Source organism: Camellia sinensis, chromosome 1 (assembly GCF_055761805.1).
Source record: "Camellia sinensis isolate YWXY chromosome 1, ASM5576180v1, whole genome shotgun sequence".
In the NCBI taxonomy this organism is placed as follows: domain Eukaryota; kingdom Viridiplantae; phylum Streptophyta; class Magnoliopsida; order Ericales; family Theaceae; genus Camellia; species Camellia sinensis.
In genome coordinates, this window is record NC_138961.1 from 166,532,486 (window position 1) to 166,544,731 (window position 12,246).

Consider the following 12,246-nt stretch of genomic DNA (forward strand, 5'->3'; position numbering starts at 1 on the left):
CTATGGATGTCATGAGCAGCTTCCTTATGACAAATAGAACCTGTGGGGATTGACAACATGTAATTAGCACATGTAGGTTGGGAGTTAGAGACGAAAGCACCTTAAACTTAGTCAAAAAAAGGCATTTTGGGAGCAAAAATGCAAAATAGCTCTTAAACCACTCTACGAATGTCACAGGTAGATTCTTCATGAAAAATAGGGCATGTAGAGATAGACGACATGTAATTAGCATACGTAGGTTGGGAGTTAGAGTAAAAAAACATTTGAAATTTAGTCGAAAAAGGGCATTCGGTGGGCGAAGATGCAAAATAGCCCTTGGACCACTCTATGGATGTCACAGAAAGCTTCCTTATGACAAATAGGACCTATGAGGATAGATGACATGTAATTAGCACACGTAGGTTGGGAAATGGAGTCAAAAATGTCTTAAACTTAGTTGAAAAAGGGTGTTCGGAGGGCAAAATGTAACATAGCCCCCACAGCACTCTGAGTCCAAGGTCAGTCAAAATACAAGAAATGAGGGAATTGGGGTGTAATGCTCCTATCCAACAAATCCCACTACGTCCCAATTTAAGAATATTAAACAATTTGAGCACAATGCCATTAAATGAATCAATTTAATCTGACCAGAATCAATTTCTAATTAAATTTCACCATAGGCTCTAAAAAATTATGCCAATCACAATGGCGTAATCAATTTCAGGTTCTGTGGCCGATAAGGCCTTCAATTTAATTTCCAAAGCAGATTATTCAAACAGATATTCCTACGATGAACAGATAGAACTTCGAAATCACATATATTCACAAAATGGCACATAAAATCATATTAGACACATCACCATACTCATATTAGGGACCAATTAACGTATTACGGAACAGGGGTATCACACTCTGTTTTTCTATGGATTAGTATTAATCATACAGATAACTTTTGGTATCGACCAGATCATTTTTGACGTGCTATATAGATTACCTGTTGTCGTATTACAGATTGCCATGGTAATTTGTACCACGCCGAATGGCCATTTGGCATGGCAGTGAATATATTTTTTTGTGTACGGATGACATGGTTTTTGTATGATTCTTTGTTTTGTATCAAATTATTATTTTAGGTTAGAATATACTTAGTTTGTATGAAATTTGACATTAAAAGTTATTCTTTTTATGGTTGGGAGTGAAATGGTTGCAAATTGAGGAATGGTTGATGATATATGTATCGTTTTGTTTACTAAATAGTTAGTAGATAAAAAAAATAAAATAAAATAAAATATTTGGCAATTAAATATTTAGTAGCCAAAAAAAAAAAAAAACAGAGTTTAAGCGACTAAGACTTTAGTAGCTAAAACAAAATAAAAATAAATAAATAATTGGCGAGTAAAACTTTAATAGCCAAAAAATAAAATCAGACTTTCGGCGACTAAAAGTTTGGTAGCTAAAAAAAATCATATTTTAGGCGACTAAACATCTAGTAGTTAAAAAAAATAATATGAACAAAAAAAAAAAATCGGTGACTAAAACTTTAGTCATCCTAAATAATTGCAGTTTTTTAGCGACAAAATGTTGCTGAAAATGAGATATTAATTTTTTTTTTCTGAAGCTTTTGGTGACAAATAAAATTAGTCAGCAATTGAGGACTTTCGACGACTAAATTTTTTTTAGTCGCCAATTATCTTTTTTGACAATTATTTAATGACTAATTTGGTGACCAAAAATTTTAGTCGCTAAAAAGTTTCGGCGACTAAAAATTGAACTTTGACGACTAAAAGTTTAGTCGCCAAAAGTATCATTTGTTGTAGTGTTATGTGTTCTTCTCCATCGTCTACATCTGTGATTGCTATAATGGAGTTGTCTTCTTGGATCGCTTGTTACAGTGAAGTTGGATGACACTAATTTCATAGTTTGGAGGAGTCAGATGCAAAATATAGACCCTTAACTAGTAGAAGTTAGATTAACTGGTAGAGAGTTATAAATCCTTTACAAACACAGAAAGCGAGAAATTTTTTTAGCATATATGAGGATTGCCAAATAAAGCACCATGCAGATATCCTTTAACTATAAAATCGCATTACCAAGCTATAATGATATAATATCCAATTTCAACTTCCACATTTCTATTTTACAATATCTTTCTTCAATTTGGGATTATCATCCAGTGTTCTAACAAAAAAAAAAAACATACGCAAAATTCATCAAAACAGTGTAATGGGGATTGCAATTCCGACGCAACAAGAAGTTTAGACGGCAGCAACGTATCTTATGATGCTGCATACCGACAGCGTTGGCGGTGGTGAAGGAGGCTTCACGAATGCGTTGCTAGACATGAGCGATCTCCTCCGGTGATAGTTGTGGTAAATGAGGAAAGAAAAATGATTGTTGTGGAGAAATTTGAAATCCTATAGGTGTGAAGAAGAGAGATAAGGGGTGAAGAAGAGAGAGGATAGATGAAAGAGAATCAGAGACTGGATGTGATATATGGGTATGGATGAAGGACCTTAGGCTACAAAAAAAATATTGTGGATCTCTTTCATTACTAAATGTTGGAGAGAGATGTTAAACTAAATATCTCATTAATTTATGGGAAACTGACTATTAAAAAGATAGGTGTACCAATAAGTCTTCTCGACTTTTTAGTGCATTAAAAAATCGTTCACTTTTAATTGTTACCACAAAATCTTATTTTTTATTTTTAGCGATGTTTTCATAAATAAGTGTCACTAATTATTAGTTTTTAGCGAAAGTTAAAAAATTCTTCTAAAAAAACCGTTATTAATTATCAGTTTTTAGTGACAAATTTAAAAAATCGTCATTGAAAAATATCAATCTTTAAAAATATTACTAACTATCAATTTTTAGCGACAAATTTTAAAAATTATTGTTGGAAAATGTCACTAATACTTATAAGATTGTTTAATCTATACAAATATTTATGAGATTTAATATTACACAAGTCTATGGCCTGTGAGTAATTAGCCCTTAATTTATTTGCAAACATAAGGGTTTCGTTTGGTTTAGTTTTAGAATCATAATTTGAGTATGGAATAGAGATTTATGTGTAGAATTGTGAGTCAAGTTTTAAAAAGAAAAACTTTGTTTGAATATGAGTTTTAAAAAGAGTTTTTAGTGTTTGAATTTTGAATTTTGAATTTTGAAAAGAGTTTTTAAGTTGTATTTTGATTTTTGAGTTTTTGAATTTTGAGTTGGATTTTGAAATTTTTTAGATTTATTTTTAAAAATGTTTAAGAAAATTTTATTTTTTATTTTAAATATATAAAAATATTTTACATTATTTTATTTTAAATATTTTATTTTTTTTAATATTTTAAATTCAAAACACAACCTCACACTCAAATTATAATCAAACACATAACTCAAAACTCAATCCAAAAACTCTTTTGAAAACTCATAATCAAACTCTTTTTGAAGTGTCTTTTCAAAATTCTATTAAAAAAATTCAAAAAAAAAATATTTTTTATTTTTTATTTTTTTTCAAATATTTTGTTATTTTTTTAAGTATTGGCCAAATAATTTCTTATGACTTAAATATATACGGTGATCCATTTTTTTTTAATAATTTTAAAAAATAAATATTTGAAAAAAAAACTTGGAAAATATTAAAAATATTAATAAAATATTTATAAAATAAAATAAAATATTTTAAATAAAAATAAGAAAATATTTAAAATGAAAAATAAGAAAATATTTAAAATAAAGAAATAAATTTTTTAAAAATTTTAAATATTTCAAAAAAATAAAACTCAAATATTTAAAAAAAAAAATACAGCACACAATTGTATTAAATACTTTGTACAATAAAAAAAAAATACAACTCAAAACTCTTTTCAAAACTCATTATCAATTTTTTTTTTTTTTTCAAAATTCAACTGAAAACTCATAACGCAAAACACAACTCTAAACTAAAATTATGATTCTAAATCATAGTTCTAAAAATAATTTGAAAAATATTTTGTTAAATATTTTTTTAAAGTCGAGTGTTGAAAATAGTTTGATTATGAGTTTAGAAAGAGTTTTAAATTGAATTTTGAATTGTGTGTTTGATTACAAATTTTAAAAATAATTTAATTTTTTTTATTTTTTATTGGAATCATAATTTCAAAATAGAACCAAACCGGAAAAAGAATTGGAACTAGCCCACTAAATTGCTCAGTTTTAGCAAGAACTACAAACGAGCCGAGCTGAGCCGAGTTTTGTTGATCTCGAGCTCGGCTCATTTACTAATCGAGCTTGTTTATTGAACTCGAACTTGGCTTAATAAGTAATTGGGCTCGATCTTGGCTTAGCTCAGCTCATTAATATTAATTAAACTCGAGTTCAGCTCAACTCGGTTCGGCTCGGCTCGATAAGATTTTTTTAAAATTATTTATATTATTTAAATAAAAAATTTTAAATAAGAAATATTATTAATATTATTTAATATATAAATAATATATTTTTACTATTATATATATAATATATTTATGATATAATTTAAAAAATGGGAAATTATAAAATAAAATAAAAAACTCAGGGTTTAGCGTGTTTTTCATATTAAACCCTAACATTTTAATTTTAACAATTTAAACCCTGAATTTTAAAATGTGTCCCAATGTTGATCCTTCATCTGTTTCCGTTTGTTTCTGTTAACTTTTTACACTTATATGATATAAGTGTCACTTTTTGATTCGTCCATAATTATTATAATTATTTTATTTCCTTTTTTTTTTCTATCAACTCTCTCTTTCTCTGTTCTTTCTCTCTAGTCTCTTTCCAGCTTATACGTTCTCTCTGCAAATCCATTTCTAACCTATACATATACACACATTATATACATATATATATATATATATATATATTTACTCTTCGTTTTCTCTATTTTTGTCCAACAATGCCTTCATGCCCACCACCACCACCATGCCTAGATTTTTCAGCGCTGCAATTGTTGAAACCACCCACTGACCTCCCCCCCTACATAACCCACATCCCCATTTCAACCTCACCATCACCTGTCTCTTCTTCCTCGCCATTCTCTACCGAAAACTCTCTTAGAAACGCACAGCTCCGGCAGATAATAAAAGAGAGACCCAACGGTAAATGGATACCGAGCTCGATAAAAGATGGTGGTGGTGGAACAATGAAGGGTATTGCTCAAATCCATCACCCTCTGCCCTCAAATCTGTCGTCATCCTCACCGTTTTACTCGAACTCGTTACTCTCACATCTCCATTTCTTCATATCTGCCACCCTCCTCTACTAACTCTCTCAGATCCGTCATCACATCTACTATTTCCTATCTCAAATTTGTTCAATCCCATCACTGTAATTAGGGCTGCAAACGAACTGAGCCGAACCGAGTTTTGCTGAGTTCGAACTCAGCTCATTTACTTATCGAGCTAATTTATTAAGCTCGAGTTCGGCTCGATTAAATTTTTTTAATATTATTTATATTATTTAAATACAAATATTTAAATAAAAAATATTATTTATATATTATTTATTATATAAATAATGTATTTATGTTTATATTTATATATTATTTAATATATAAATAATATATTTATTATATAATTTAAATAAAGGTAAACCAGCCGAACTTGACGAGCCGAGTTTATACGAGCTCGACCTCGGCTCGTTTACTAAACGAGCCTAATATTCAAGCTCGAGTTTCGATCGTTTACTAAACAAACCGAGCCAAGCCATGCCCTTAACGAGTTGAGTCGAGCTTGTTCATGAACAGTTCAGCTCATTTGCAATCCTAACTATAATACAACATGTTGTGAAAGTGTAATCTTCACTCATAAAATAATTAGAGAGAGAGAGAGAATATATATATATATATATATACATAATGTGTGTGTATGTATAGGTTAGAAATGGATTTGCACACATAGAGAGAGAGCTGATAGAAATAAAATAGAAATAAAATAATTATAATAATTATGAACGAATAAAAAAGTGACACGTGTATCAAATAAGTGTAAAAAGTTTACAAAAACAAACGAAAACAGACATAGGGTCAACATTAGGACACGTTAAAAATTCAGAATTTAAATTATTAAAATTAAAATATTGAGGGTTTAATATAAAAAACACGCTAAACGCTGAAGTTTTTTTTGTAGTTTATTTGAACTCAAACTTGACTAAATGAGTTGAATCGAACTCAACCTTTAACAAGTCGAACTAAACTTGTTTATGAACAACTCAATTCATTTATCACCTTAATTTTAGCAGAAATGAAACGATATCGACTTTCGCATGGCGTGCGAGTAATTAGCACTTAATTTATTTACAAACACAAGAATTGGAATTGGCCCACTAACAACTGCTCAGTTTTAGCAGCAATGAAATGATATTCGCTTTCACCGTTTCATTGCCAAGCATTTAGCCTAGCTAGGTGACTCACGCCTATTGCTCTTTTTGACTGCTTGAGCGACGCCTGACGTGACTCTGAATAGTTATCACTCCAATACATTAAAGAATAATGCTTGGGATCCCCTTTTGGGTTACTCCTCACCCCCCCTTTGCCACGTGGCAGGGGGTGATTGGAGGAACAGGAAAAAAAAGAAAAAGAAAAAGAAAAGGTAACCAATGACAGAGAGAGGGGGTCAAAGGGGGTGGGGGGAAAAGGGGGATGAATCATTACTCTACATTAAAATTTTCAAAAATAAAAATTTAAGATTAAAATAAATTTCATACAGTATATTAAATATTTTTATTATTAAAAGTAGAAATATTATATTTTTAGGGATGTAATTAAAAAAATTATTCACTTTATTTGATTTCAATTTTTTGGATTTAATTTTTTAAAAATTTAGTTTTTTATCCTCATATTTTTATTTTTATTTTTAGTGAATACTTTTACAATTTTAAAAACAAGGGCAAATTACATATACACCCCTCCAGGTTTGGTTAAATTACAGATACCCCCCTGAGGTTTCGGAAATTACATCCCGCCCCCTGAGGTTTGTATTTTCATAACAATTTACCCCCTGAGGTTTATATTTCATAACAAATTACCCCCTAATTTCTTATGCAAATATAGCATTTAGGGGGGAATTCGTAATTTCTCAAACCTCAGGGGGGTATCTGTAATTTTGTCAAACCTGGAGGGGTGTATATGTAATTTGCCCTTTAAACAATTACTTTTTAGATGTATCTTACCTAAATGTATCTAAATATTAATATATTTGTAAAAAAATATTTTAAGAAATCAATAAATATACAAGAATACAAATATGTACTGAATTTTTATATTTTTTCTTGTAGCTTTGGTATTTTAGTGATTTTTTTCAGAAATATTATATTTTTTAAGTGTATTTATCTTAGGTGTATCTAAAAATTTTTAAAAAAATTACTTAAAATATATATAAAAAAATTAGTGATAACAAGAAAACACGGAAAACAAAAACCTCCTATTTCTTGAAAAGATGAATTCGAAAAATTGAAACCAAATAAGATGATTATCTTTTTTTTGAGACTAAAATTTGTCCAAAAAATAAAGATTTTTGCACGAAATTAATTGTTTATAAAAATGTATTTATTATCAATATTTTTAAAAGGGTGTGGCTTGTGTCCAATCTGTAATCAGACTAGACTGTACTGTTAGGTCTCGTGGGACCACCATGGAGCCTGTTTCGATAATCCGAATCGTATGTGTAGGACTCGTCGAATACTTTATCATTGTAAAAAATCACGTTGAGCGATTATCAATAGTAATTTGATCAAATCACATTGATGTCAACATTCAGTATGAATTAAAAAAAATTATTAACAGAAATGTGATCTGATCAAATAGCAATCGATATCCGATTAGCGTAATTTTTTGTAAGGATGAAGTACTTGATGAGCCCTACACATTAACGACTTGGATCATCGATGTGGGTTTCGTGGTCAGCCCACGGAGACCTAACAGTATGGTCCAGTCCAAAATTAAATTGGAGACAATCCTTATCCTTTCTAAAATTTTATCACTAAAAACTATTTTTTGAATTTTTCAATCAATGTTTTCTTAACGACAGACATGACGTGTAATCAAAATTTTATTTTTAGCTGTGAAAGTTGTAGTGAGTATAATGAAATGGAGACTATGTTTGGTTATTTATCAAATTTAAGACATTTTTAAAATGCAATTTTAAATTCATTTATCAAATTCAAGTATTTTATGAAAGGTGTCTGGAGATGATTTGCGATATTCTCGGACATGTGACATGCTTTGGTAGGCAGACCGCAAGAATATTACCCAAATAGTTTTCAGATAATCTGGAATCCATCATTTATAACTTTTGATATGGGTAGGCTCGTGAGGCTTATTGCTAGATAATGTTAGAATTTATTTTTGTTTTTTCTAATAATTGAATGTTTAGTTTATGTGTATTTTAACTAATTTCGATGAACTAATTTCATCGTTTATTTGTGGGGACTCATTTGAAGTAAGCGCAAATGTCCTGTATGTTAAAACTTGGGACTAATTTGGTGTATCGGCTAACTAGTTAATACTTTTTATGTTAAGATTAGAGTTGTGCAAAATACTAGCAAACCGTTTAAATGACACCGATCTGCACCGACACATTCGCTAACTATGGATTAAATTTTAAAATTTATAATCCACTTTTGAACGTGTTCCGCTTTGTTATAGTTAATATATATATATATATATATATATTTTAACCTCTAATAAAATATCAAAGTAAAAATGAGTGTGAGAGAGATTTAATATGTAAAATTTATTACAAATTAATAGTTATATATATGAAAAAGTAGTTTGTGTTATATATATGAAAAATATTATACAAATAAATATTTTATGTTATGCAAATACTTGATAATTATTTTAAAATATTTTTCAATTAATTAACAAATTAAAACAATTCCAAACCACCCAAATCGCGCTTTAACCATTTTTTAATTTGTTATTTATGATTTAATTTATAATTTATCTGTAAAATCATTGGAATCGCACCACGCCATTCACGGTTTGGGCAATTAGGATCTAGATGCAGTTTGAGCAATTGGATTGGTGTCATGAAAGTCTAAAGGGCTTGTCAGATGCCCGCTGTTACTCCTCTCCTTATACCTCTCTTTGCCTCTCTACTTGGGACGGTCTAGATACACTTAAACAGATCCAACAGTCCAAATCTAGCTAGTAAAATAAATAAATAAATTTAAAAATCAAAATTTCCCCGTGTGGAGCTATACATACAGGATATCAACAAATTTAACCTCACTCTTACTCAGCCTCAGCCTCAGCCTCAGCCTCATCCTCAGCCTCAGCCTCAGGATCTAAACCTCCACCGAACCCAGCGTCACCGTCGACCTACTTCCTGACAGCAACCCACACTCTACAACGACCTACTTCCGACAATGGTGACCCACTCCTGAAACCCAACCCATCGCTCCAGCCCTCGTTTTCTCTGCTTCGCGACCTATAGCCCATCGTCTACCCTCATTCTCTCTGCTTCGTGAACCATAGCCCATCATCCATGTCACCTCATCTTCTCCACCTCACCAAACCCATCTCGCCGAATACACACTCGACCAAGTAGGGAGTATATTCCAAGACAGAGGGACTGCATAGGGAGACTCTGCGACTACCATCGGCTGGAGCGAAGAAATTTGTTGAGAAGAACGTGTCTTCTTAGGCCATGGATAAACCAAGTTCATCCTCCAAACTCTGAAATGAATTTTAAATCCAGATTAAAAGGTTAGGGTTGTGATTGAGAAAATAGATTTGAAATTTCAAAATTAAGGCTTAGATTTGGGATTCCAATAGGAAAATTAAGGCTTTGATTTGGGTTTTCTTGACCTGATTATTTGTAGTGCTATATTTTGATTATGATGTTTACTAGACAATTACCTATACTTGCAAATGTAATTATTACAAGAAGATAGCAAAGATATGAGGTGTAGTCATTATATACGGTGGACATTATATACTTATCACCGTATTATACCACCCAGTCAAGGACGGAGGGACATGGAGGCGAGGGGGGGGTCATGTGTCCCCCTCTGACTTTTCAATTTTATTTTATTTTATTTTTTATTTATTTATTTTTATTTTTTTGGGTCTGTGCTGTGTAGAGTGTGTGTATATTAAAGATGAAATTTGATACTCTCAGGGGATGCAATCACCAGTGCCTCCGACATTTTTTTAATGGATATACATATGAGCAATGATTGAGTGGGCCCCACTCTCACAATATTCTACAAATCTGAACTACTCATAATGTAGAATCCACACATATATGAGTGGGCTCCACACATACATGGAGAGCCAGGATCACTTTGAGAGTATGAGGTCATCTCCAAATGGGATCCCAAACATTTTTGATATATATATAGACATAAATTAGCATTTAATAGGATTTTGCCATGTATCTCTTTGTAGGCTGATTATGACACAAATAGGTTAAAAATTAATTTTTAAATTTTTTATAAAAAAAATAGAGGAATAATGTAATTAAAAAAATTAAAAAAGTAAAAAAATTAACTTTTAATTAATTTTCTAAAATAAACCTATATAGTGATATATGTACCCTCGATGGTTTTGTTGTTAATTATGAAGATTATAAATTTTATTCCTTTTCATTTTAAAATATTAATTTCTTATTTTATTTTTTATTATCTTAAAATATTAATTATTTTTAAAAAAATAAAAAATTAAAATAACATGAATTTTTTTATTTTGCTCTTATTTTAAATTTATTAATATTAATATACATAAAATCATGAAATTGATGTTCCCCAAATGAATGATATATTTGTAGCTCGAGGGAGAAAAGACGCAATACTCAAAAAATTACAGACTTACATCACTATCGCGCTGAATCATTCTACGCTATTTTGGATATGCAAATTCAAAAACTAAATGCTCATTTCACTGAGTCAAACACTGAGTTGTTACTTTGTGTGGCACATTTGAATCCATTTAACTCTTTCTCTAGTTTTGACAAGAACAAGTTAATTCATCTTGCCGAATTTTATCCCCAAGAATTTTCTTCAGTGGAGCTCATGGTACTTAATAATCAACTTGATATATATATATATATATATATATATATATATATATTATCGATATGCTATCCAGTAGTGAGTTCTTAAGGTTGAATAGAATTGTCGATCTTGCTAGGAAAATGGTGGAGATTGGAAGAGACAAAGTATATCCATTGGTGTATTTGCTCTTGACTTTAGCATTAATTTTACTTGTTGCAACTGCTACTGTAGAGAGGGTATTTTCAATTATGAATATTGTGAATAATCGGTTGCGGAGCCGAATGGGTGATAAATGGATGGATGATAACTTGATTGTCTACATTGAGAAAGATATTTTTGATGGCATTGATAATGATACTATCATGGAAAGATTTCAAAAGATGAAAACTCGTCAAAGTCTATTGTAAAAGTTTAAAATTAAAAACTTTTTGTAATGAATATTAATTTTTAATGTTTAATATTAACTCGAAACATTATTATTATGTTATTGTTATTGATTGGAGAAAAAAAAAATTGAGATTATAATTAATAAGTGCCCCCTATATTAAATTTCTGGCTCTGCCACTGATAGTAGTACATATAATATAGTAGTATAGAAGATGTATGTATATGTAGTATCTTGTTTAGAGCTTGGTTTGACTCTTATGGATTTTTTAGACTGTCTGATGTATTTATGTAATCTTTGAAATCATCCAAGTAGATAGCCATAGACAAATATTGAACCTTTAATTTTTTTTTATTAGAGTCTTTCCACCACTGATTGATGTTCATTGGCATCTACTGAAATCATTCAATGTAGTTGAATTTGGAATTCTTTTGGCATTTGGCTGTAGCAAAATAAATAAATAAATTTATATTTTTGTTTGTTGATGAATGAATGCCTTCAATTAAAGATAGATATCATTGGTTTTGTCTTCCACCTGTAGTGCCCAATTGTCATACAATGAAATATGTCACTTTTTATATATAAAAAAATAATATGTATCGTTTTTCTTTTGAAAATAGTTAGGTTATTTTGAATGGTAGCTAAAATAAAGAGGATTATTAGAGAGCAAACTAGTTAAAGTGGTTGGGCAAAATAAAGATGTACTTTCGTTTCTTTTTTCTTTTTTTTTGTGTGTGTATTTTTGCTAGGAAAAAATCCTAGTAGGTTGATCCCTAGTTGTTTCATTGAACTTGTTTGCCCTCTTCATTTTATTTTTTTAATTTTTTATTGTTGTTTTCACACTTGATTAAACAAATTTGAAAATTAAGCCAATACAA

General features: G+C 30.0%; 1 protein-coding gene across 1 annotated transcript; it reads left to right on the top strand.

Annotated features, from left to right (window-relative positions):
• The first annotated feature begins 11,066 nt into the window (after window positions 1-11,066).
• On the top strand, window positions 11,067-11,390 carry LOC145820617 (uncharacterized). Its single transcript, XM_082916892.1, has one exon. The coding sequence runs from the start codon at window positions 11,067-11,069 to the stop codon at window positions 11,388-11,390; it is 324 nt and encodes a 107-aa protein (XP_082773018.1).
• Window positions 11,391-12,246: the final 856 nt, after the last annotated feature.

Coding starts and splice junctions, on each gene's coding strand:
- LOC145820617 (XM_082916892.1), top strand. CDS start 11,067: ATGCTATCCAGTAGTGAGTTCTTAAGGTTGAATAGAATTGTCGATCTT.